Source organism: Corythoichthys intestinalis, unplaced genomic scaffold (genome assembly GCF_030265065.1).
Source record: "Corythoichthys intestinalis isolate RoL2023-P3 unplaced genomic scaffold, ASM3026506v1 HiC_scaffold_23, whole genome shotgun sequence".
NCBI classification, from domain to species: domain Eukaryota; kingdom Metazoa; phylum Chordata; class Actinopteri; order Syngnathiformes; family Syngnathidae; genus Corythoichthys; species Corythoichthys intestinalis.
Genome location: NW_026651592.1, coordinates 5,021,687 through 5,047,558, shown reverse-complemented (window position 1 = coordinate 5,047,558; position 25,872 = coordinate 5,021,687). Strand labels below are relative to the sequence as shown.

The following is a 25,872-nucleotide window of genomic DNA, read 5'->3' as shown; positions in this document are numbered from 1 at the left end:
TTTACTTGAAGGACTAGGACTAGGAGATAATTTCACTTATTTCTTGTAGATTTACACTGAAAACAAGGGAAGTTTGAAAGGAAGGAAGGTGGGGTTTTGCAGTGCAGCATTGGTTTAGGTGGTAGACCGTTCAATTCAAACCTTTTGTTTTCAAAATCTACCAAAGAAGCATTTTAAAAACTTCCAGAATATGTGTCTTGATTTTATAAGCAAATTCAAATTGCAATATTTGAACACAAATTATATAAACATTCACAAGAAACACAAACTTGTTAATCATTTCTCAACTATTCAAATAATTAACACTAGAAAACCCAGCAGAGGCCGACTCGGCCCTTCCTTAAGACAAAAATTCCTAATATTCCCAAGCAATGGCCGATTTGGCCTCTCTTCCTAAAAAACCCAGAGGTGGCCCAAATGACCCAAGTGCTTTTGAATTAGCAAGTCGTTGTCCGACAGACAGCAACCATTCATATGTAAATGCAACCACTAGACATACATTGTGTTAGAATGCGGCCCAACGGAGGGGAACACACCACGGTTGCACACTTCATGTGATAGTTTTTGTCAGTTCAAGTCAAGCTACATTTATTAATATACATTTATTTATGGAGTTTTACGCTTTTTACAAACTTTTAACTTACTTCTCCTATACTCCACACAGAAAAACAGAAAAAAATGGCCCAAAATTGTACATTGTTTTTGCAAAAAAAAAAAACGTTTTAGAACTGCAATTTGAGTTTAAAGCAAGATCATGTATATAGTTTAGAATGACTGGATCTAATGGAGCATGAATTGTGGCCATTTTGTCTGAAGTTAGTACGAGAAAACGTGTGAAAACCTTTGAGAAAAACAAACAGAATTTGTGTCATGAGAAGGTGGAAGGGAGCAGCCCTGAACAGTTTCTTTGAACACACTGAAATAATGACTGAATGTCCTAATAGTCCTAATTATTATGAAGGGAATATGTACTGCACAGTGTTGTCAATCTTACTTCAAAAAGTAATTAGTTACAAGTTACTAACTAAATTACTTTTTGGGAGAAGTAACTCAGTTACCTCATTGTAAGAGTAATTTGTTACTCAGCAAAGTAACACGTTACTTTTCATGTTCTACACGTTATTACAAATAAACAATATAAAACATTTCACATCAAAGATGTTTATGTTAACTGATTGAGTTGAATTTTTCATTCCTCCCCCAAAAAACGTAGGTCAGATTTTTTACTTTTTTTTTTTTTTAATTCACCTATATGAGAGTTAGCGGTATACAATCTCATTGGGCTGTCATGATAAATGGTAAAAAAATCACAGGGACCTTGATTACTTGCCATTGAAAATAAATGGGAAATTTTTTATATGTATTTGTTTAAATTCCGATACAGGACATACCATCTTCATAAGTAGGACTCAAGACTCGAAAAAGGCTCAAGTCAGGCTACTTTAGCTGAGTAGGGGGCTGGGCGAAACCTTGCTGAGTGAGGCTGCTTTCTCTTTCGCCCAACCCCCTCATCAGCTAAAGTAGCCTGACTACTAGTCAGGCTACTTCAGACACTTATTTCTTACTTGCCTACTGTAGGTTGATAAATTTGTAGGTAGATTTGTGTATGTCTTAGTCAATCCAAAAAAAGGTTCTTTCAATCAAAGTATATATTTTCAATCGAAAACAAAAGTCACTTGAATGAAAGCAAAATGTGTTTCAATGCAAACGTTGCCTGAATGATAGCTTGTTTCTGAACCAAGAGTGGTATTTACTAGTCTTGCATATTTTTTTCACAGCTATTTCATGTGAGGTGTTTTTCTTGTTACCACTGTTGCTTGGTGTGCTTAGTTATAGTATTTCTGAATATCTATGTATATCAATGGATATCGACAGCAAATTGTTAACTGATCTTTTCAAAAATGTTTTTTTTAACATGTAGAGGGTATTCAAACAAATACAGTGGGGAGAACAAGTATTTGAGACACTGCCATTGGGAAAACCCATTGGCAGTGTATCAAATACTTGTTCTCCCCACTGTACATCCGAATAAATTAGAATGATTAAAATACTGTCAAAATATCCTCAAAAGTTTAGCAGTTTATTGTCAGGTAAATAGTGTCTGAAAGTAGCCTGACGCCCAACCCTCTTCCACAGGTAATGGCTGAAAAATTTCCCCCAACCTCCCCTCCACAGCTAATGGCTGGTTGCAAGTAAAGAAACAGCAGCCTGACTTGTTTACGTTTGCATTCAAACACATTTTGCTTTCATTTCAAGTTATTTCAAGTTATGTCTCTTTTCAAATTCAAGTTACTATTTTTTCTCGATTGAAAATATATATTTTGATTGAAATAACTTTTTTTTGGCTTGACCAAGAAATAAATCTAGCTACAAATCTATCAACCTACAGTAGGCTCTCAAAGCTGTGATTCTCATAAAATTTTGTCTGTCTTTAATTGGAGGCAATTTTTGCATTCAAACACATTTTGCTTTCATTCAAGTGACTTTTGTTTTCATTTGAAAATATATACTTTGATTGAAGTAGCCTTTTTTTTTTTTTTTTTAATTGACTAAGACATATAGATATCTACCTACAAATTTGACAACCTACAGTAGGCTTTCAAAGCTGTGATTGATTCTAATAAAATATAAAAACATATCAAAAGCAAAATAAATATACCAACACAAGAATTTTTTTGTCTGTCTTTATTTTGAGGCAACTTTTGCATTTAAACACATTTTGCTTTCATTCAAGTGACTTTTGTTTTTGATTGAAAATATATACTTTGATTGAAGGAACCTTTTTTATTGGATTGACTAAGACATACACAAATCTACCTACAAATTTATCAACCTGCAGTAGGCAAGTAAGAAAGAAGTGTCTAGCTGAGGTGGGGGTTGGGCGAAAAAGGCTCAAGTCAGGCTACTTTAGCTGAGGAGGGGGGGTTGGGCGAAAGAGAAAGCAGCCTCACTCAGCAAGGTTTCGCTCCTGCCATGTAGTTCTAGGCTGAGCCCTCATTTTTCCCATCATGAGTGATGCCCCACAAGGAGAGATTTTACATGGAGCCCCAGTCCAAGGTAGATTATCAGTCATGTTTAGCCTTTTCCATTTTCTAACAATTGCTGCAACTGTTGATTTATTCTCACCAAGCTGCTTTCCAATTGTCCCGTAGCCTTTTCCAGCTTTGTGGAGCTAATAGAATCTGGTGCCTTTCGAAATCTCTCTGGTATTGCCCATGGTAGCGGGTGGATTATAACTGACTGTGGGGTACACAGGTGACAATGATGAGCTCAAACGGGTGGGGTAAAGGTGGACTTTTTCTAAGGTAGAATGACAACTCTTTGAGTGTCATAATTATTGCTGATTCTCAGGCGCACAAATACTTGAACTGAACCCCAGTAGATAAAAATATATAAAAAATACATTTTAAAAATCATACAACGTGAATTCTGGATTTTTTTAGATTGTCTCTATGAGTGGAAATGCATCTATGATTGAAATGTCAGACCTCCACCTCTTTTCAAAGTGAGTGAACTTGCAAAATCACAAGGAGTGCAAATAATTGCTCCTCAGTGTATACCAAGTAGTCCCAGGAAAACAAAAAAATCTTGATAACCTTTCAACAAGTCCATTACAGAGGATAGAGGGTGTATAAGAGGTAAATTTATGTGTGTTTACTATAGTATTTAAATGTTTTGACTTGATAGTTTTGATTTGCTGTGATTACTCGTTTGAATCCTGTGCATCAATAAATACCAGGAAGAAAAGACAAAAATTAACTTCGTCAGACTCTTATTTCAGTTTTACATTTGATACTGATTCAATGTTCTATTTTCTGCAGGCATCACAAATATACTGTTATAACAAATATTGCTAGCATATAAAGGCCCCACAAATACACTGTCAGAGATATTTTTCCGACAGTAAAATCGTAAAACAATGCACATTATTAAAATGTGCAAAACCCCATAAATGTAGCTTGACTTGAACTGACACATAATATTACATGAATAGTACTACTGTTGTGTGTTCCACTCCATTTGGGCCGCATACCAACACAAGTGGTTGCATTTCCATATGAACGGCTGTTGTCTGTCGGACAACGACTTGCTAATTCAAAAGCACTTGGGTCATTTAGGCCACCTCTGGGTTTTTTCGGAGGAGAGGCCAAATTGGCCATTGCTTGGGACTGTTAGGAGTCGCAGAATTCTCTGGGACTTCTAGTGTTAAACCAGGGGTCCCCACCTGCCGGGCCGCACACCGGTACCGGTCCGTGGCGCATTTGCGACCGGGCCGCAAAGAAAAAATTTAATAATGACCGCATTCTGGCCGAATTAACCCTGTGCCCCTGCTTAACACACCAATATCTCTGTCTACTCTAGATATAATACTACGGGATAGATTACAATGTTGTCATAGAAGTCCATTGATTGGACTGCTAGCAGTACATCTTGTTTGTGTATATAATATATCTATGTGCGCTTGTCCTCGATAATAGTGTATTACTAGGCCGTGGCGCAGCACATTTGTTCCCGGAAATAATTAGCCCCCACACGAGCGAAGATAACAGGAAAAACAGACGTCTTTGGAAATATTTTTACGGCGAAAAGGGCACCTGACGAGCCTACAACCTCGAAGACCCATGAACTGCAAAGGAGTGGATTCGTGACCCGTTTGTGAATAAACAGAGATCGCAAATGACGGCGACCTTATTAAACGTACATTTGAGACAACAACTCTACCGAGGTTCTGGATTAAAGTCATTCTGGAATATCCTGACATCGCGACAAGAGCGTTGAAAACCTTGCTACAATTTCCAACATCGTATCTTTGTGAAACGGGCTTCTTAATTAATGTTTAACGACAAGGCGAAGTCGTTAATGGTGAGCGCGGTGTCCAGCTGTTGTGTGAAGCTTACATGGCAGGATGAATCTGAGGAGAACTTTTCTAAAAGTCCTTCCATGATCAAACGTAAGTTAATATTCCTTTCTTTCAAGAAAGTTTGTAGTGTTTACTTTGGAATCGCTGCATTTGCGCATTTTGCGGCTATGTTTAACGTTACGCGCATGCGCAGAACCGCATGGTTGCAATTTTTGATGGGTTGCAAAATTTGTCAGAACACCGGTCCGTGAAAAAAAGACCCAAATAACACCGGTCCGTGGTGCAAAATAGGTTGGGGACCTCTGAATTAAACTATTCAAAATAAACGGTTCTGCGTATGCGCGTAATGTTAAAAATGGCTGCGAATGCAGCGGTTCCAAAGTAAACACTACAAACTTTCGATCAAGATAGGAATATTTACTTATGTTTGATTATGGACAGACATATAGAAGAGTTCTCCTCAGGTACATACTGCCATGTTAGCTGCACACAACATCTGCACTATGGGGCGCCGTTTGTAAAGCAGCACATGCTGAAAATTATGACATTTTCTCACATTTAGCGCCACACATTGTTGAAAAGGTGGTGTGAAATTTTTAGGGTCACTTTTTTTTTTTTTTGCACATTTACAAAATTATTTAGCAACTTAAATATTCATTTTTAAATAAGAAGTTTTGTGTTTTTACAAAAACCTACGGCTCTACCATAATTAGATGAAAATCCAATTATGGTAGAGCCGTAAGTCCACATTTATTTCCAATTAGGCATGTGCCAGTATGAGATTCTGACGGGATGCTAACCTTCAGCAAAAATATCATGGCATAGCAATTACAGTACATCTCTAAAATGTGTTACTTTGAGGTATCAAGGTTAAAAAAAAAATCAGTTGAACAGGATTTTTATTTTTCAAAACATATTAGCAAATTGGAACATAAGTATAATGTAAGTTAAAATTAAAACAAAAAATATATATGTATATATATATTATAAATAGAATTAAAATAAATGCAAACCTTTAGGTGAGCCTAAACCAGTGTTGTTTTCGTCAACGATGACGAAAACATTTCGTCAACACTTTTTTCATGACGATGACGAGACGATAGAGTTAAAAACGTGTTTTGGTTAGACGAAAACATAACGAGACGAATGCCAGTTCTCGTCTGGTGGTTTCCGTCACACGTTCACAATGTGTGACATTTTATGTGTAGTCCGCCTGCATGTAGCAGTGTCTGGTTGTGTCACTCTTGACGTGCTGCACCCCCACCGCCTGACTCACCAGTGTGTTGTCTCCATTCTCTAGGCTTGCACACACGGTAAGATTTGTTTTCTTATCTTGGCCAGAGAGAATATGCAATGTTGCTTGAGCCTTTAAAAGTCTTTGCTGAGTGATCATCACACACTAAATGTAACTCGTAACATTAGCATAGCATTCGCGTTAGGCTAATTAGGCGAGCATCCTCTAAACTCTTGCACAACTTATTTTCACATACAATTCGTACGGTCTAGGGTGACTATAAATAATTTTGGTAATGTACCGTTTTCCTGCTGAGTGTGTATAATCACCAAGTTGGCATTGTCCTCGCAGATGCTACAATGTGTTTATCTGTCAATATACATTTGAAATAGTTGGTAACATTTTTTTATTTATTTGATTTTTTTTTATTTGATTTTTTTTTTTTACTAAACATTTAACTAAAAGTAAACAAAATTAGTCTCGAGTTTTCATCAACAAAAACTAGAATGGTAAATGGTGTTATACTTGTATAGCGCTTTTCTACCTCTCAAGGTACTCAAGACAAACACATTTTTAGATGACTAAAATGTGACTAAGTATGACCAAGTATTATTTTCCATAAGAATAAGACTAAAACGAAAGTGAAAGGGGCTGCCAAAAACAACACTGGCCTAAACCCACAGCCACAGCTCAACGTTGTTACCATCCGAAAATAAATAACAATTATTTTCTATAAAAAGCAGGTGTGTATGACTCGTATCATGCTTCCATTATGCGCACACTATCTTTCTCAACAAAGACACTTGCCGGAGAGAAAAAAATACGTTTTACCACCGCTAGACACACTAAACACGCTGAAATACAGTGCTGGCCAAAAGTATTGGCAGCCCTGCAATTCTGTCAGATAATGCTCAATGTTTCCAAGAAAAGTATTGCAATTACAAATGCTTTGGTAGTAATATCTTCACTAATTTTGCTTGCAATGAAAAAACACAAGAGAATGAAAAAAAAAAAAATCCTTTATCATTTTACGCAAAACTCCAAAAATGGGCAGGACAAAAGTATTAGCACCTTTTGAAAAATCATGTGATGCTTCCCTAATTTGTGTAATTAATAGAACCAATTACTTACCTGTGGCACATAACAGGTATTGGCAATAACTAAATCACACTTGCAGCCAGTTAAAATGGATTAAAGTAGAATCAAACTCTGTCCTGTGTTCTTGTGTGCACCATATTGAGCATGGAGAAAATAAAGAAGACCAAAGAACTGTCTGAGGACTTGAGAAGCAAAATTGTAAGGAAGCATGGGCAATCTCAAGGCCACAAGTCCATCTCCTGAGAAAGCCAAAAGCTAGAGCTTTCTGGGAAAAGCCATCAACATAGAGTTTACAGGAAAAAAACTGAGGCCTTCAAAGAAAAGAACACAATCCCCACAGTCAAACATGGCGGAGGTTCCCTGATGCTTTGGGGTTGCTTTGCTCCCTCTGGCACTGGACTGCTTGACCGTGTACACGGAATCGTGAAGTCTGAAGACTACCAACAAATTTTGCAGCATAATGTAGGGCCAGTGTGAGAAAGCCGGGTCTCCCTCAGAGGTCATCGGTCTTCCAGCATGACAATGACCAAAAACAAACTTCAAAAATCACTAGAAAATGGTTTGAGAAACAGCACTAGAGACTTCTAAAGTGGCCAGCAATGATTCCAGACCTGAACACCTGTGGAGAGATCTGAAAATGGCAGTTTGGAGAAGGCATCCTTCAAATCTCAGAGACCTGGAGCAGTTGGCCATAGAAGAATGGTCTAAAATTCCAGCAGAGCATTGTAAGAATCTCGTTGATGGATACCGGAAGTGATTCTTCCAAGGGTGTAGGTTTGGTCTCAATATTGGTAGGGACGATATAACAGCATAGCCTGCATGTACAGTTTTTGCTGGGGCGGGACATTAATATCACCAAACAGATTGGGTAAAAGGGGGTCAGAGCTACATTTCTCATTAATATGAATTTTTAATTGATAGGGAAAATGATCAATGCAAAATAAATCTGGATTACTCTAACATTCCCACTGCAAATTTATAACGTCTTAGTCTCATAATTTTCTCCATCTTGTTTTGAGTGTTAAAGACTAGTTTCAAGAAATCTGAGTAAAATTTTCTTGAAACACTGGCAGATATTTTGACTTATTTCTAGTAGATTTACACTGAAAACAAGGGAATTTAACTAGTTTTAAGAAGGTGTGTTTTTGCAGTGCATACGTATTGGTTCAGGTGATACACCGTTTGATTCAAACCTTTGTTTTCAAAACCTACTAAAGAAACATTTTGAAAACTTCCAGAATAAATGTCTGGATTTTATTAGCAAATTTAAATTGTAATATTTGAACATAAATTATATTAACAGACACAATAAATACAAACCTGTTAATAATCTCTTCATTACCCGGGTATGCCAAAAATAAACATTAGTCTTAAGATTTTCAGGAGCAAAATTAGTGGTGTGTTCCCCAACTCCACAACACTGACGTCTTTTTACATTACTTACAGTGGCTGTTGCTGACGGAAAAGAAACCCTAATGTTCCTCGTTTTTGAAGGTGGCGGGGGAGGCAGAATGTTAAATTTGTGTCGGGGCTGAGGTTGCGTGTGTGTGGGTGGGAAGGGGGTCAAGTCATCAGCCAATCAAACGTCCATTTGATTAAAAAAAAAAAAAAATGGCTGGCAGATTCAGCAAGTGATAAGGGATAAATGTAAGTTTGAACATAAGTCAGTGTCCGCCACAGTCTCGTTTGGGCCCGCCACAGTCTCGTTGCCCCCCCCCCCACACGCCGAAAAAAAAAAAGAAAAAGATACTAATCAGACGCGTCAGTCAGCCGATTACACAGCTGTAGACCACTCCACTCTACTACCCGCGCGAGCGAGAGCAGCATTTTAGAGTAGTATTTTATTTATTTATTTATTTAAGAGACGCAAGGGGAACGAGTAGGAAGAATGGGAGAACGAGCGAGATATCGAGAGATAGCGGTCGCATGTCATAGCAGCCCGCTGTTATTTTGTTATTGTTTTTCTTTATTATTGTTACCACAATCAATTGGGTAAGCAAATACAGACTTCTCTCCTTCTTCCCCATATCCGGGGCATTACAATAGTTTGGATCTGACTTTTCGGCGAAAGTGAGCGGTGGACGGCCGTCTTGGACGGAAAGCAAACTTTGATTGAACTTGCGCGGAGAGGCGGGGCCCAAAATAAAGCCTTGCTCTATTTTCAGAGCGTTGGTCACAGTAAAGTATTTATTAGTTCAAGCAGAGTAAAATGATACATATTCACGGTACAAGAACGTCGTTTCCGTGTCCATCGATTGGTAAGAAAAGGCTGTTTGTACGAGTGACGCGTGGGCGCTCCCGTCGGGGGGACATTTCGCGTGGAGTGGCTATTTTTCGGCACAACACTGACGCGCCAACTTCAGACAATTACGGCTGACGAAAGTTGGATAAATGCGCCCCCCCAATTTCGCGAGCTCTGGGACACTCGAAAAATGACTGTCATACCTCTCCTTGCTAAGTTAATGGTACCTCGATCAGATGTGCGTTTGTGTGGAAATTTAGTTCACGAACAACGGGGAAAAAACTGTTCACCTTCTCACCGAATCAAGAAAAACTCTTTACACGGCCATTAGAATTCCCCCAGTTCTGTAAATGGGTCAGTTGACAGAAGGACTGTTATTGTTGTGGTAATGTAGTACTTATGAGGGTCAAATAAAAAGGAAAAAGGAGGGCTACGACGGCGGTCTGAAACCCGCGGCTCTTGGGCCGCATGCGGCTCTTTAGTGCTGCTTCGGAGCTTTTTTTATTATTTTTTTTAATGGAAAAAGATGGGGGAGGGAAATATATTTTTTGTTTTAATAGGATTTCTAGGAGGACAAACATGATACAAACATTCTTTCAATTCATTAATATTGTAATGAAGTTAAACTTGTGGTGTCATCGTACAACAGAGTAGTCACGTGGTGCGCTATAGGATCCACTGCAGGGAAAATAAACATTTAATCATGAAGGCTAATTATGTATTTCTAGCCAACTTAAGTCATTTTTATAGTAGGCTAATATAGCTAGTATTGATAATTATAAGGCTTGTACAAGGCTTTTAATTTTTGCTGCTCCAGACATACTGTATCAGTTTGTTTTTTTTTTTTTTTGGGGGGGGGGGGGGGGTCAAATATGGCTCTTTCAACAGTTTGGGTTGCCAACCCTGAGTCACTACGAGATGTAAGTCGTACTATTGCTACGAGAAAAAAAGTCGCATTATTACATAGGGTAACGTAGCTGTAATCAGCAACGCATTTTACATACATGTACCGTAGCTGAGAGCTATAACATTAGCCTAGCTAATGAAATATTTCAAATATATTTTTGTTATGGTTCTTCTTGGGGGGAAAAAATAATGAAAAAAAAAAAAAAATTCGCCGTGGCACGACATGGTGTGGCTGTCCGACTCCGATGCAGTCCACCACCACAGTTTCAAAAAATCCTATGGTCAGAGACCACAGTCTCCTAAAATCCTGTGGGAAACACTGTAAGTAATTCACTTAAAAGTTGTGGGGTCGATTATATCCACTCTAAATGACCTATATAGCTGAACTCATTATGTAATGCAAATAAGGTTGCTTAAAAGTTGGTGGGGACAATTTGAGCATCTTGAAAAGTTGGTAGTGTTATGTCCCTACCGTCCCTATGCAAACCTACACTGTTGGATTCTTCACAGTTATTTTGTCTAAAAGGTTGTGCTACCAAACCCCAAGCAAAAACCACGAAAAATCTTGAAAAACCGCAAGAAATTGAAAAACCGTGATAAAAAAAAAAAATCTTATGAAAACTGAAAAAAAATGCAGAAACCAGAAAAACCGCAAAACTTGCAAAAAAACATTGCAAATCAAGTAAAAAAGAAAAAAACAACACACCCCAAATAAAAAATTGTAAAACCACAAAAACTACTTTAAAAAAAAGAACGACAAAAAAAACAATGGGAAAATTGTTTGTTCTTTAATAGGGCACTCGTGGCTCCCAATGTCGGCAGTAGACGTCCAATCCATTTTGACTGAAGGGAGGGGCGATTGAACAACTTCCCAATCGAAATGGATTGGACGTCTTGCGCTGTCAATGGCAGCTAATAAGTTAACACGCAGGTGACCCGTAAATTTAATACGAGGAATTTTGGGGCATTCTCAAGAAGTGACCCAACTGGCTGTCTGTGCCATTGACGTCACTAGACGTCCAAGCCGTTTTGACTGGTAGCCAGCCCTCCCAGTAAAATCGGATTTGTTGTCTAGCACCGTCAATAGCAGCCAATGAGTTAAGAAGGAAGTGACCCGAAAATGCCCCAGAAGTAACAGGAAGTGACCGAAAATCTACAGGAGGTGACCCATGGGAGAGAGAGAGGAAAATATCCCTTGTCTTAGGAGTATTTGTGTACTAAGAAAGCCATATATTTGAGTTCATTTCATGAAAGCTGGAAAGGCTTATATTATTTTTGTCAAGTTTTAACCATAGAAGGGAAATTGTATTTTTGCTAAACATATTTAAAGAAAATTGCCTTTGTGCGAGTGATTGAGATCTGCAGAATTAACAGGACTCTCCAAGACAACAGGCAACCAAGGAAAGAACAACTACACGATACTGTGCTGACTAGAGGTGTGCAAAATTTCCGATTCTTAGATTATTCGCGATTCGGCCGTGGAAGATTCGAGACTGATTCACAAACATCCAAATTCCGATTATTGAAATATGCCAAGTAAAGCGGAAGTACAACACACTCAGCGCGCCGCGCGGTCAATGAGCAACGGAGCGAGAGTAGCTAAACATCATGCTTCTCATTACCTGGCCCCTCGGGTAATGCCAATGCTCAACTCACGGCTCTAGCTCAACTCATGCCACGAGATAAAAAAACACAACAACATACCTGAAGCTGCTACAAAAGTACGTCATCCACATAATGTTACGTTAGATATCATTTATATAAGACTAGATGCACTACGGTAGCGGTAGCGTTTGCAGCACATCTACAAAAAGCTAGATGCAGACGTAGTAAACGGCCGCCATCTTAAAGCAGTACACTTCTCTGCAAGGCTGTTGTAGCGAACCTTCCAAGCAAACCTAATTAACTTTTTATCTAAAATACTCCTAAATCGGTAAAATATTGACTTGAATCTATCTTTAAAATAGTTTTAAAACTTTCACATGTCGAAAGTTGACAAAAGGGAAATTATGGATTAACGGGAGCAATTTGAACAACTTTAACGGTTGATTCACAACATTAAATTAATTGAATGTAGTTTAAAGCTGCTGATACAGAATGGGGACTGGAGTTTTTTATTTAATGTTATTTTTGTATATTTGTTTACTGCTATATTTTAACTTGATACTGAAATAGTAGTTTGGTTTAGCCTGAGAGTATTTTTGAACAATTTTGGAACAAATGTACAAAATATTTAAAAAAAAAAAAAAAAAAAAAGGGGGGGGGGGGGGGGTGCATCAATAATCGTTTTAGAATCGAATCGGACCATCTGAATCGTAATCGAATCGTTAGGTGCCCAAAGATTCCCAGCTCTAGTGCTGACTACATTAGCTGACCACCTGGAAATCATGCTGACTGTGAGGGTCAACGTGCGTGTCATGCAGCTGATAAGCAGGGGACGGACGGGACATCCCGCCTACCAGCCCTTGTCTGGTAGGTGAAGCAGAAGGCCTACCAACTAGAGCCGGGCGGTATACCGAAAATTTACTGTTACTGAAATTCTTCACGATGACCGACGTAATTTTGACCATGTTGGTAAATTCGTTAATTTAATAAAACAAGAAAATAGTCTTTTCATCCCACTTTGATTATGTGTTGCAGTCAGTGTGCTTACGTATGAAGTCACGTGGTTATCAGGAAATCAAACAAACAGAAGCCCGGTAGGGTAACGCTACAAGCAAACGTGATGGAGTCGGGCCTAAGGGAGCTTCACCAAACTTTCACCTGACATTAAGTAGACTCTTGGCGGCCTCCAGACGGGCTTTCGCCCGCTTTCCTCCCTGGTTCTCATGATTTCAGGAGAGGGTGCTTTCAGTGCTCTCTACTGGGAGCCAGGCTACAGTCAAACGCTAGCGGCTAACGCTACAAATGAACGTGATGGGAGTTGGATAGCTGCTCTAACCTTGTTGAAACAGCTGAACTTAAATGAGCGGATTGGGCACGGACTGCATCTAGCAATTAGTATGTTGCGTTATTTTGTATACGTGTGTGCGATTTCTTTGATAGCTTTTATGATGCTAAAGCATTCAGCATAAACTATAACCCAACAGTGAAGCCAATACTATGCCCGTTTAATGGCCACAGCTATTTTTCTGTATGTGCTTGCTTTATTCTGTGTCAGTACTGCCATCACAAAATCTTGTTTCATTGGCATAAGAGCAATATAGCTTTAGTGTGTGTGCATGCATTAAAAAAAACTGAAACCTTGAAGTAAACACTTGTGTTGAGTAATAGGGAATGGGACGTACTACGTCATTGTTTGGACGCGCCTCCATGCTGGCAATATGATTCACTTCCGGGTCGGCAGACTCAATGCGGATTGTAACGTGTGGTCGTGCTAAGCTAACTCTTTCGGTGTTTTAGAAAGAAATTATGGGTGTGTATTGTTGTGTTACCGGGTGCAACAGCTTCTCCTACGACTAAAAAAAGGGCGAGGAAAACTGGACTCACTTTTCACCGTTTTCCTGCATGTAGGACCAAATATCAGATCACGAAGGCACGACTGATGGCTGGATTGCAGCGGTTCGTCGGAAAAGCATTTCTTATGATCATATTTCTGCTGGAATGAGAGTATTCCCCTCATCTCTACTCTTGTAAATTGAACGATTTATCCGTTTTGGTTTCAATCCGGTTTTTTTGTTGTTGTTTTTTTTTACTGTTGTGTAAATCTGCCTCGGTAGCAATGCTAACCTACTCCTCCTCCTCACCTACCTGTTGTGTTACTAGGAAAACCTGCATATGAAATGCTGACAACACATCCCGATTGGTCACCATATCTCTTCTTGGGTTATTCTGAGGTCAAGCGCACCACATTGGAGCGTTATGAGAGGTTGGAAAGGCGAAGAGTGCACGCTGAAACTTCAGTTTGCTCTGCTCTTAAAAACACGATCCCAAGTGTTGTTGTGAAAAGTCAATAAAATATGAATACCAAAACATGACTTGAACAACTTCTTGACAAACTGTAACTGCTTGTTGTTTACTTCAGGTCTTCATAATAAACAGGTGTAATAATTACAAAGTCAGGTGACTTAATTTTGTTATTCTATTTGGAATATGCATTGACAATTTTTGGACAGTGTTGTAGACAAGAACTGGGACTGATAAGTTGCAATAGATTTATTTCAAGTAATGCAATTTCTCCAATACGATATTTTAATTGACAGTTTAAAATCTTTAAATTAGTGCAAACAAGGCCCACCCTCTGACGGTGGCAGCAAATATTATATAATTATAAGTAATACACAAATACAAGATCACAATAAACGTGTCTTTGTCAAAGCAGTTTAAAACCCTATTTACTGGCCTTGGGTAAATTGCCAGACAGGATAAATATGTGCTTTAAAGTTCTTGCATTTCCATTTTAAGTATTGCAAGTACTAGTCTCCAACACAGTATTTGAACTGACAGTTTAAAATCCTTTTAGTACAAAATGGCCCACACTCTGGCAGGGGGCAGCAAATATTATAATACATAATACATTATAAAAAGCTATATACTATATAAATACAAGAGCACAACAAAACCTGTATTTTTTCAAAGCAGTTAAAAAACATCCAGTGGCCTTAGGTAAATAAAGGTGTAAAAATATGTACTTTACAGTTCTTGCATTTCTATTTTAGGTATTGCAACTTTTCCAACACTATTTGAATTGACAGTCTAAAGTCTCCATAAGTGCAAATAAGAATATTATAATTTAAAAATAATAATAGAATATATAAATTCAACATTACAATGAAACGTGTCTTTGTCAAAGTGGTTTAAAAAAAATAAATAAATAATAATAATAATAATACGTCACTGGCCATAGTTAAATAGCCAGGCAGAATAAATATGTGCATTACAGTTCTTGCATTTTCACAAGTTAAAAGCCCGCAGTTCATCGACGAGAAGGGCAGACCCAGATGGCGTCTGCAGCAGGGGCTTGTTTGAGTCCGACACAGGACAAATGGAACCACTCCATTGAACAAATTTTCTTTGTCAAATGATCCAAGAAGAGAGATGGTGACAAATCGGGATGTGTTGTCAGCAGGTTTACCTAGGAACACAACAGGTAGGTGGGTCGTAGTAGGCGAGCATTGCTACCGAGGCAGATTTACACAACGGTGTAAAAAAAGAAAAACGTATTGAAACCAAAAGTGGATAAATCGTTCAACTTACAAGAGTAGAGATGACAGGAACACACTCTCATTCCAGCAGAAATATGATCATAAGAAATGCTTTTCCGACGAACCGCTGCAATCCAGCCATCCGTCGTACCTTCGTGATCTGATATTTGGCCCTCCATGCAGGAAAACGGTGAAAAGTGAGTCCATTTTTCCTAACCCCTTTTTTTTTGTCGTAGGAGATGCTGTTGCACCCGGTAACGCAACAATAAGCACCCATATTTTCTTTCTAAAATACCGAAAGAGTTAGCTTAGCACTACCACACGTTACAATCCGCATTGACTCTGCCGAACCGGAAGTAAATCATATTGCCAGCATGGAGGCGCGTCCAAACAGTGACGTAGTACGTCCCATTCCCTATTATGTCACAGCCGCCATTAACATCAAGTTGTCTGTTCGAAGTGTACTGTTCAAGCTGTCATTTGTGTTACAATGACATGTTTGCACAGTCGTTGTATTGATTTTTATAATGCTGTACATTTTTCAAGTCATACAAGCTAAATGTTCATACTTGAACTCTTATTGTTTACAATATTTTTTTTATATACCGGTAATGTTTAGACTGCATGTACAAGTGTTAAATATGTTAAATTGAAAGCTGGTAAATAAATCAACAAGAAACAGTAAAAGTAAGTAAGTACTTACTTAATATAAAAGTCAAAGTCAGCTGTTCTTACCCTGCTGCCAGCTTCGGTAGCTGCCGATTAAGTTTGTTTCCCGCCTCTGTCAGTTCCAGCTTTCAACTTTTCCGGGTATGACGTAATGAACCAAGAAGCGTGCGCATTGTGAGCCAATGAGGACGGGCCTCTCGACTTCGTCACTTGTCGGCCATTTTAAGGACAGACCCATTCGAGCTACATTGCAGGCGCGTGTACTTTGAAATAAATATAAATTGGTCGAACGGCTTGGTTTCTTACAAACGTCTGAGATTGAATAGGTTTACTAGATACAAAAAAATATATACGTATACAGTGTATATATATATATTTTTTTTTAAATACAATTTTAACATCCAGCCTGGATCGAGATGGTCACTAGTTACGCATATGGATATCATACTATAAAATAAAATGTCCCAGTGCCCTGTGAGCTAACTGGGACGAGCGTCGTCACTTGTCGGCCATTTTGCAACGAGGCCAATCGATATAAAAACAAGTCAATGGAGCGCGTACTTTGAAATTCTTATGCATTGCCGTTTTAAACTGGTTTTCAGACATCTTAGTTTGTCATATAATTAACTGCATACCATTAATTAATCTAATACCGGTGACAACGAAGGGACATCCAATTCATTCTGACTGGGAGGAGTGAATGAACTAATGTTTAAATTGGAGAATCCCAAATTAACAAAAATCATTACAACGAAAAACAATATTGAAAAATAAAATTTTAACTCATGGGCTGCCATTGACAGTCCTAGAAATCCAATTCATTTCGAGGTGAGTCTTTGAAGTCTTAAAAACAGGACGTTATGACATCATTCATCCTATGAGTTTGTTGTAGCGTAGTATACCCTACTCAAATAGGAAAAAGGACTACGAACTAAAAATGGAAACGCTGAAACATTGTATCCAGGTGTATACAATTATATTTATTGTATAAAGACAGATTTTTCACACTGGTACAAAAGAAATCTGGAGGAAGGTCATAGGGTTGAACTACAAGCACAATAGGATTAAAAAAAAAAAAAAAATCAAAATGCTTCTACTGAAACGTGACTAAAATGTAGTTTTAATGTGTGACTGTGAAAGGAACGTCAATGAAAGGTATAAAGCATGCTTTTTGTAAATTATATGAGCCTCTTCGCTAATCCGCGCAAAGCATTATAAGGGTTAGCACGGAGCTAGCTAGCATCTATCACCACGCCACTGCTTTACAAGGACTGATTTAGGAAAGAATTAAGTGGGGGAAGCACACAGGAAGTTATTCTGGGTGAAAGTGGGGAGCTACTGTGAGCCTGAAGATGAGCCTTGACTGCCTTGTCCAGGGTAGCCGCCGTACTGGCTGTAATACTGGTTCCACTGGTTCTGGTTCTGGTAGTACTGCTGCCACTGCTGAGCATACTGTGGGGACACACACAAAATGTGGTTAAGGCAACGCTAGTTTGAGGCAATTTGTGGTAAAACTGATGTTAAGTGTAAAGTGGAGAGTGACCACTGTCCTTAAGAGGGTTCAAGCATAAACACAGCCAAAAACATGTTACAAAGCTTTATTCTTAAAGTACTACACCAGGGGTACTCAAAGTTTTTTGCTCCAAGATCTACTTTTAAATGAGACAACCTCCCGCGATCTACCTTAAGAGAGGAGGGTGAACTAAAAAAAAGAAAAAAATTTAAATGTACAGTTACAGTAATAATGCTTTGTGAGCAACATATGAGGTTATGTTGCTCACAAAACACAAATAACTGTGTACATTTAAAAAAATATAAATAAAAAATGGATGGTAAATTATGTTTGCTCACATAACATAATTAACAATGTACATTAAAAAAAAAAAAAAAAAAAAATATATATATATATATATATATATTTTTTTTAATATATATATATATATATATATATATTTTTTTTTTTTGGATGCTGCGAGCTACCCACACTAGCGTTGCGATCGACTGGTCGATCGCGATCGACGTAATGCCCACCCCTGTACTACACGGTTACTGTTAGCATATGTCCCAGGTGTCAAAGTTTGTACACAATCAGGGCCTGCTGATTTGGGGGCATTTCAAGCTAACTTCCTGTTGATTTGGATGCTTTTGGCAGTTCTACTTCTACTCTGTTACTATAAGTCCAAGTGGCCAAAGTTCAAATACAGTTGGTTTTTTTGTATAAATATCCTAATTAAAAATATATGTGATCACTTTTTGGGCTATATTTCCCAGCCTTAGATAACACCAACACAAACATACAATACCTGCTGATACTGCTGGTTGTAGCTCTGCTGCTGTTGCTGCTGCTGAGGCAGGGCCTGATGTTGCTGCACCGGTGCCTGCTGAGGGGGTGGCTGATGGTGGCCATACGACTGGGCGGTGGCCGGCGGCTGGCCGTAGCTCTGCCCATAGCCAGGGTACTGACTGTAGCTCCCGTAGTAGTTCTGGTTGTATCCGCCCTGGTTGTAGCCACCCTGGTTGTAGCCATAGCCCTGCAAGTTGGCGAAAAAAGTGTATAAGAAAGACCACAAGAGAAGCTAGCTAGGTTACACAGAAATTATTAGCTTTACCTGGTTGTAGCCGCCCTTGTTATAAGGAGACGGCCGGTTGTAGCCGCCTCCCGATGACTGATTGCGGTACCCGGAACGGTTGTCGGAGCCGCCATCGCGGTAGCCACCGCCATTGTTGCCCCCCCAGCGGTTCTGACCGTAGCCACCGCGGTTGTAGCCTAAAAAAGGAGATGTCAAAAGTTAAATATATGGAGACCAATGGTCGATGTTGGTCTTTCAATGAGGAGAAGCTCAAAGTGTGTGCGCCTGTGAATGCTTTGTGACGGTGGAAGGGCTCAGCGATACCTGATGCTCGGTAGGGAAAGAAACGAGAGTACCAGAGGTCAAGTCTCGAAAATCAAGCAACTAAACTTAAAGAAAAGCACCAGACACAGAAGTTCAGTTTTTCGCTAGTCATATTTAACAAAGCAGAGGTTGCTAGGATGATTATGAAAGTCTCCGGTTCAACTCAGAATAACGGAATGAAAATTGAAAAATGCCTCCCGTGGACGTAAATACAACAATATCACAAATTCACTCATTTCGCTGTCAATCAAAAAGCGATTAAGGTTCAGACAGATCATCCAATCATCATGCAGAGCCCTGTCCACTGCTAATAGACCACACACAGCGTCCGATGGCGGGATATACCCAGCCTTTAGCCAATGACTCGTCTTGTTTCGCTGTAGTGGAACAATGTACTCTCAACTCTGGAGACACACAGCGTGCACACCGTTTAAAGGACTGTGAAGCTGCTTAAATGAATGAAAAGCAAGCCGCATTGTAAGCTGTGAACAAGAAGCTAATGCTAGTTAATGACATGTACACACAACAGTAGATCTTTGATCACTTATTTTTTGACATTTTGGGGGAAGAGCTTCCCTTGCAGTCCCAAAAACAATCGCCTCTGACGGAGACGGCAAAACAACGAGGAACACGAGCTTACCCCTGTATCCTCCCCCGTCTCCACTTCGGTTCTGGTAGCCACCGCCACCGCCGCGGGGTGCATCGCGGTTGTCGTAGCGAGAGTAGTTGCCACGACCCCGGTAGCCGCCCTGCCGGTTGTCAAAACGCTTGTCGGGTGGCGGTCCCGCCTTGCGGCCCTCATCGTTGTACTGCTTCAGCAGCTTCTCTGCTTCTTCGCACTGGAGCTCGGCGTAGCTGACCGCTTCCAGGAAGTCGCACTGCTCCGGCAGGGTGAAGTTGGCTTTGAGTTGGAATGAAGAGTGAGGGGTTGAGAAGAAGAGAGTGGGAGAGGAGGGGAGATGGGGACCAGAGCAGCCACACCACCAGAAGACAAAAAACAAAGTGGATGCAAATTAGGGTCGCGTAGAGGAGGCTGGAAGAGCAGAAAGATGAAGTTAAGAGAAGCAAACATTCCCTCCATGGAGGCAACATTTGTGGACGCAGACACAGGAGGGAGGAGGGGCTAGGAAAGAGCACTGCAAACCAAGGACAGCACCCATAAAGGTTCGTGAATATTAATACAGCTAATCGATGCCGAGCCCTGACAGAGTCAGCCAATGACCCATCTTTTTAGAATCCCCCCCCCTCCCCCCCAAATTTATTAACTATTTCATCGAGGACTACAGAATTTTTTTTGTGCGAGAAACAAGACATTTCATTTTCACTTCATTTACTTTTGCGGGCCACACAAAATGACAGTGGGCCAGATCTAGGCCCAGGCCGCGGCTTTGAAACCTGTGCCATCGACCAATCCCTGCGCTCTGCTACTATTTATAAAAAGCTTGGCTGCCATGTTGTCGCAATTAAAACTTTTTCAGGAGCATAATTGTTCGTTTATTCATTGTCCTAGCCGCTTAGCCTCACGAGGGTTGCCGGGGTGCTGGAGCCTATCCCAGCTAACTATGAGCAGTAGGCGGGGTACAGCTGAGTACATCATTAATCAGTTGCCAGCCAATCACAGACTAGATATTTAATAGAGTTGCAATATACTAACGTGTTATTGACAATTGTATTGTAATGCCTCATTGAATGCTGTAATAATGATAAATGTAACAACTTCAAAGTTTTTCAAACATTTTGTGATAAATAAATTCGACTGATGTTATAGAAAATGTCCCATATAAGTAATACACAGAGGTAAATCGAAATACAATAGCACCGTAAAATTTGACTCGTCATTTGTCTCGACCTCTGACGACATGCTCAAAATACAATAATTTATGGCCGCAAGACAGACACACGGCAGATTCTCTAGTGAGATCAACATGGGTCCCATGGAGATTAGTGCAGGCGGTCAAAAAGACGTTTACCATTGAAATTAAGACGGAAATAATACAAAAACATGAGCATGGTATGCGCGTGAGAGAACTGGCTGGACAATATGGACAGTCTCTCTACAATTTAAGGTGACAAAGAAAATGCTTTTTTATTTCTGATGTATCATTATTATTGTAACATCAGCAAAGAAGCGCAAACTTCGTCAGTTTTTTAATCATTAATTTCAGAACACAAAACAACACGGCTACCGTCCACCGTAGCCGAAGCCAACAACATGAAAAAAATATAACTTCCCACTCTACCGCACCTCTCTTTCTCATCAGTCATACGGTGCATTCAGGAACAGCATGCAACGCTACATCAGAACCCGATTCATTACATTATTATTCCGATTTGTATTCATAGTTTTTTGTTTTGCTATGTGCAATTGCCATTTGTAATTATACCAGCAGTATTTGTTCAGGATTTAGCATAGGTTTTTGAGCTGTGGAACGTATTAATCGAATTATAATGAATTCTTACGGGAAAAATCCTGCTCGACATACGATCATTTTGACTTACAAAACAGGTCCTGATACGAAATAAATCTGTATGTAGAGGTACCACTGTAAATTGGAACGAGCCAAAATGTCCATCATTAAATAAAAGGAATTATTCACAATTAAATCTCATTTAAAGTAGTTACCTCAAAGAGCTACTAGGGGGCGATGAAAGCATTACGAATTCAAGCAGGTAATCATAGGACATGTCAATGGCGTGACGATTCCTAAAATGCATTTCGCTGGGCTTTTGCACAGATTTTGTATTACTTGTCTAGTTTTCTAAGTGACTATTTCTGGTAAAGCAGTAGTTATCTGTAATGAGATAAATAATTCATAATTTTCAATCATTTGTTGATTTAATTTTTGCACCATGAATGCAAATGATCTGCTCATACAACAAATCACAATCTTAATTTGAAGACATCTACTGGTCAATAAGCATATCTGTATTGTCAAGTTGTGACCAGCTCTTGTGCAAAGGCAGATGGCTTCTACATTCACTTTGAATGCAACATGCAAGTCCACAATCGATTGTGAAAATTCAAAATCATCCAAAATCATTTTAAAATAGTTTTAATGGCCAATATTTTATGCTAATTGATAACTCAAATCATTAATCAATTGTTAACTGTGCCTAGGCAGGGAAATAAGGGGATACCTCAGTTTGCAGTGCTAGAGACGTAGTTTTTAAAAATAATTATGACTTAAAAAAATAAAAATAAAGTCCAGGTCTGATATCTTGGTGAATAGGTTGAAGGAGAAGGGAAAGAGAGGAAGGTCATAAAGGGGGCATCTTCCAAGTTTTGATTTTTTTTTTTTTTTAAACACATAGAAAACAAAACAAAAGAAACAGTAGATCTGATGTTTGGTTGCTTGTATCCACAGCAGTCCTACCTTTCATTTCTAACACAGCATGATCGGGCACATCCTTCCCCTGCTCATTGGTTTGCTTTAATGTTCGCTCTTTTAAATCCTCGTCCGTGGGACAAATTACAATAGCCTTGCGTTGAAAACCCTCAAAAGGACGCATTTTTCGTCTCCTTGCTGATCCATATACATTTGTCTAGCGATGGCGACAAGAAAGAGGTAGAAGCTTGTTTGTTATTGTTTTACTTGCAAAGGCGTTCCGCTGGAATGGGAAGCTGGAACCCTGCAATCATCAAGTGACACAGGTTTGTTTGACTGGGATGAGGCTACGCATTAGCTTGAGTGCTAGAGGCCGCATCGCTCACAAGACTCACCTGCCAAATCTGCTGCCTGACGTGAGCTGTTGACCCACGAGAGTCGGGGGGACCCGGGAAAGTAATCGCATTTTTCCAAGCTTCCCGTACATCAATTCGAAGTAGCGTTAGTGAGCTAAGCGATTTGAGTTAAAACACAAAAAGTTTTGAGTTACTGGTTTTGTGTTTAGTTCGTTCAAGTTCGTTGAAGACAAAAATTGTCTTGCACAATGTGAAAGTTTGCCTCGAGCTGTGATGAGTTGACGACCAATCCAAGTTATACAACGCTTTGAAAATTGGCTAAATAGCAAAAATTTATGATGTTAATTTGTAAAGCTGATCAAAAATCTTTTTTTAAAACTTCAAAATAGTATGAAAATATTGTACCAATTGCATTCCAAAGTTAGTTTGGAATAGTTGAGAAAAAAATCCAAATAAAAATTAAGTTTCAGGCATCGACTTACGACATTTTGGCACGTAGCGAACTAGTTAGCGGACCGGACTGACCGAAGCTCGGTTACAACCGTACTTACAGTTCTTCTGTTGTTTCTTATTTCTAGTCGAGAAGCGTTTTTCATACAAATATATAAGCATTTTTAAAAACTCTGTTGTATACATCTCATAAGAAAACAATTCTGACAGGAGTTAGTGGACCAACCCAAGAGAACAACCGTACTTAATACGCAAGTTTTACAATTGATTGACACATATATAAATATATATATATATATATATATATACCCCGAGAGAGCCGAGAATCATTTTTCATAAAAATATTTACGAATTTTGTAAAGGTTATTTGCCCTTCATAGCAAAAAAAAAAAAAATGTCATGAAATATTGACATTTGTAATGATTCCCAATTAAAATAAAGTTATACAAGACATTTGAACAAAAATTACCCCATTTTACGTGCACAAAACAACCCCACCAAGTGAAAAAAATATACTCCCCCGATAAAAAAAATAACAGACGAGTGATCAGTGTAGACTAGCAATTGAGCAAAGCACAGTTGTAGCACTTGCACACGTTTAATAGCTGATTGAATATTAGCGCTTGATTTTTTTATTTCACACATAAGTGGCTCCAAAGTATAAGCACCCCTGGCCATACTATGAATAAACTGTGACTTATAGTCAGAAAAATATGGTGTCTTTTAGCTGAAGTTGCAACACTGATTGTTCTAGTGCCTAAAATGTGTATAAGGCATACTTGAGTAAACATCTCGAAATATACTTGGTTATGCATCATTGAATACAAAAGTATGACAGGGAGCATCCTTTAAAATCTGTTATAAAAGACTCGATTAGTACAACGCATGGCCAGTAAATGACACTTTCACAAGTGGCGTAATGGTTTAAAATTGAAATAGCTTACAGAGGAACCTCAGACTTCAAGATTTGTAGGCTCTAATGAGCCACAATTGTTGTGTTTTACTAAAATATGTTATTAGAAACACATATTATTGCCATTGATTCAAAAATCTATAACATTTAGTACATGTTTTGACCTACGAAGGGCGCCATGTTTTACGCGTGCAATGATGACACGGTGGGGCTGGATTGGGAGAATAGCCGTGCTAGCTAGCAAGCAAAGCTAGCATGACGACTGACACGATTTCATCAAATTCTGCTGCTGGTCAGATTGTTTTGTTACAGAGCTGTGGGATGAGTTCAACGTCGTACCTGCATCCAATTCCAGCTCATAAGCAGTGTCTTATACCGATCCTAGGCGGCTTGCCGAGATATTGACTTGCTGCCATTTGAGAGTTTGAATATCCCTTCGTTGCTAGTTGCATCATCGCCTCGTTTTTTTTCATTTGTCTGCCTCTTATCGTGGTTTTCCCTCGGGTTTTAATTTTTTTTTTTTTTTAATTGATCCCGACCTACACGGACTCTTTTTGTGTCTCCCTTTTCATGATCGTGTGTTTTTTTTTTTTTGTGTGTGTTCAATTTTAATTAACCCTTTTACGCAATCCCTATGTTATTGTTGTCTGCTTGCTGTCTGATGTGAGCTGTGTTTTTCGTGGTCAAGCTACAAGCCACACTTTCTTTTTGGTTGCGTTTCCCTTTCAGGTTTTACTGCACAGACAGACAACGCAATGTGGGTTGCGATTGCTTAAAAGGAAAATCATGACTCTAACGTCGCGCGGAAGTAAAGTCCTGTGGTCTACGCGGTCATCTGTCGCATGGGAAACGCGGGTTCGAATCCTGCTGGAGACCTTCATTTAATTACTTTTCCTGCTCGTTTTGTAAAATATTGACTGTGCTGTCCTGCTCATCGCTTTTCTGCTCGGGTTCAAATTGGAAGGGATGAACAGCAGCTTGTTTATGTAGCTAACGAGTGACACTGTGGAAGTACGGCAGCGCTGCCTAGTGACATTGCCGTCCAAAGTGCATTGTGTCGTCAACAACAATGGCGACCTACAAGTTAAACTAATTTTTCAAATTTTATAACAACGAAAACTTTAAGAGGGGTTTGAAAATCAAATTATTATAACTCATGCTAACATTTATCTTTTAAGAATTACAAGTATTTCGGTCCGTGGTTCCCTTTAAGAAAATCTAACTATTGGTCGCTTTTAGCTATTTGAAAAAGCTTCTGAAGTCCACCTAGTCCTCAATCTGCAGGAACCTTGCGCCAAACTATCTGTACCATTCTACTCTATGATAACTTAAGATCTTCTAGTGTTGTTCAATGGAGTCTGCACTGAGGCAAGGCATCTCGCTGTAGTTTTCCAGCTGCACTGTGGCCGTTAGGAAGCAGTTAAATGATTTTTTGCTTAATGCAGTTTTAAGGAACTCGATATTCTGATTTAGTCTACAATGGTTTAGAAGTCCTGAAGGTTGTGCAATAAACCCATCACAAAGCATTGTAAGTTGTCATGGGTGACAGAAAGGCAAATTGAACTTCTCGTTTACAATTGGCAAACGCGTGTACGTACACTAAAAAAAGATTCGAGCAGCTGTTCCAAAGCAGTATTGGTCCAACTAGTGCTTGTTTATCCATTGATATGCTGTATCGACCGGCGTTACCGGGCATACTACTAGTGCTGGGTTGTTGGGGCCAAGATTTGTTAAATCAACAAAAAAACTCGAAATCAGGGCTTCCCCATGATTTTTGTC

General features: G+C 39.2%; 1 protein-coding gene and 1 long non-coding RNA gene across 2 annotated transcripts in view; one reads left to right on the top strand and one right to left on the bottom strand.

The window, feature by feature from the left end:
* The first annotated feature begins 13,633 nt into the window (after positions 1–13,633).
* On the top strand, positions 13,634–14,398 carry LOC130911115 (uncharacterized). Its single transcript, XR_009061975.1, has 2 exons — positions 13,634–13,973; positions 14,107–14,398. It is a non-coding gene; the product is annotated as an uncharacterized LOC130911115 (long non-coding RNA).
* A 2,717-nt stretch (positions 14,399–17,115) lies between these two features.
* LOC130911113 (heterogeneous nuclear ribonucleoprotein U-like protein 1) overlaps positions 17,116–25,872 on the bottom strand; it is a 48,965-nt gene continuing 40,208 nt past the window's right edge. The window contains exons 12-16 of the mRNA XM_057828827.1: positions 22,423–22,591; positions 19,689–19,949; positions 18,764–18,921; positions 18,458–18,685; positions 17,116–17,606 (exon numbers count right to left, since the gene is read on the bottom strand). Coding sequence (XP_057684810.1) covers positions 17,490–17,606; positions 18,458–18,685; positions 18,764–18,921; positions 19,689–19,949; positions 22,423–22,591 — 933 coding nt within the window. The 3' untranslated portion in view covers positions 17,116–17,489. The remainder of the gene's footprint in view (positions 17,607–18,457; positions 18,686–18,763; positions 18,922–19,688; positions 19,950–22,422; positions 22,592–25,872) is intronic.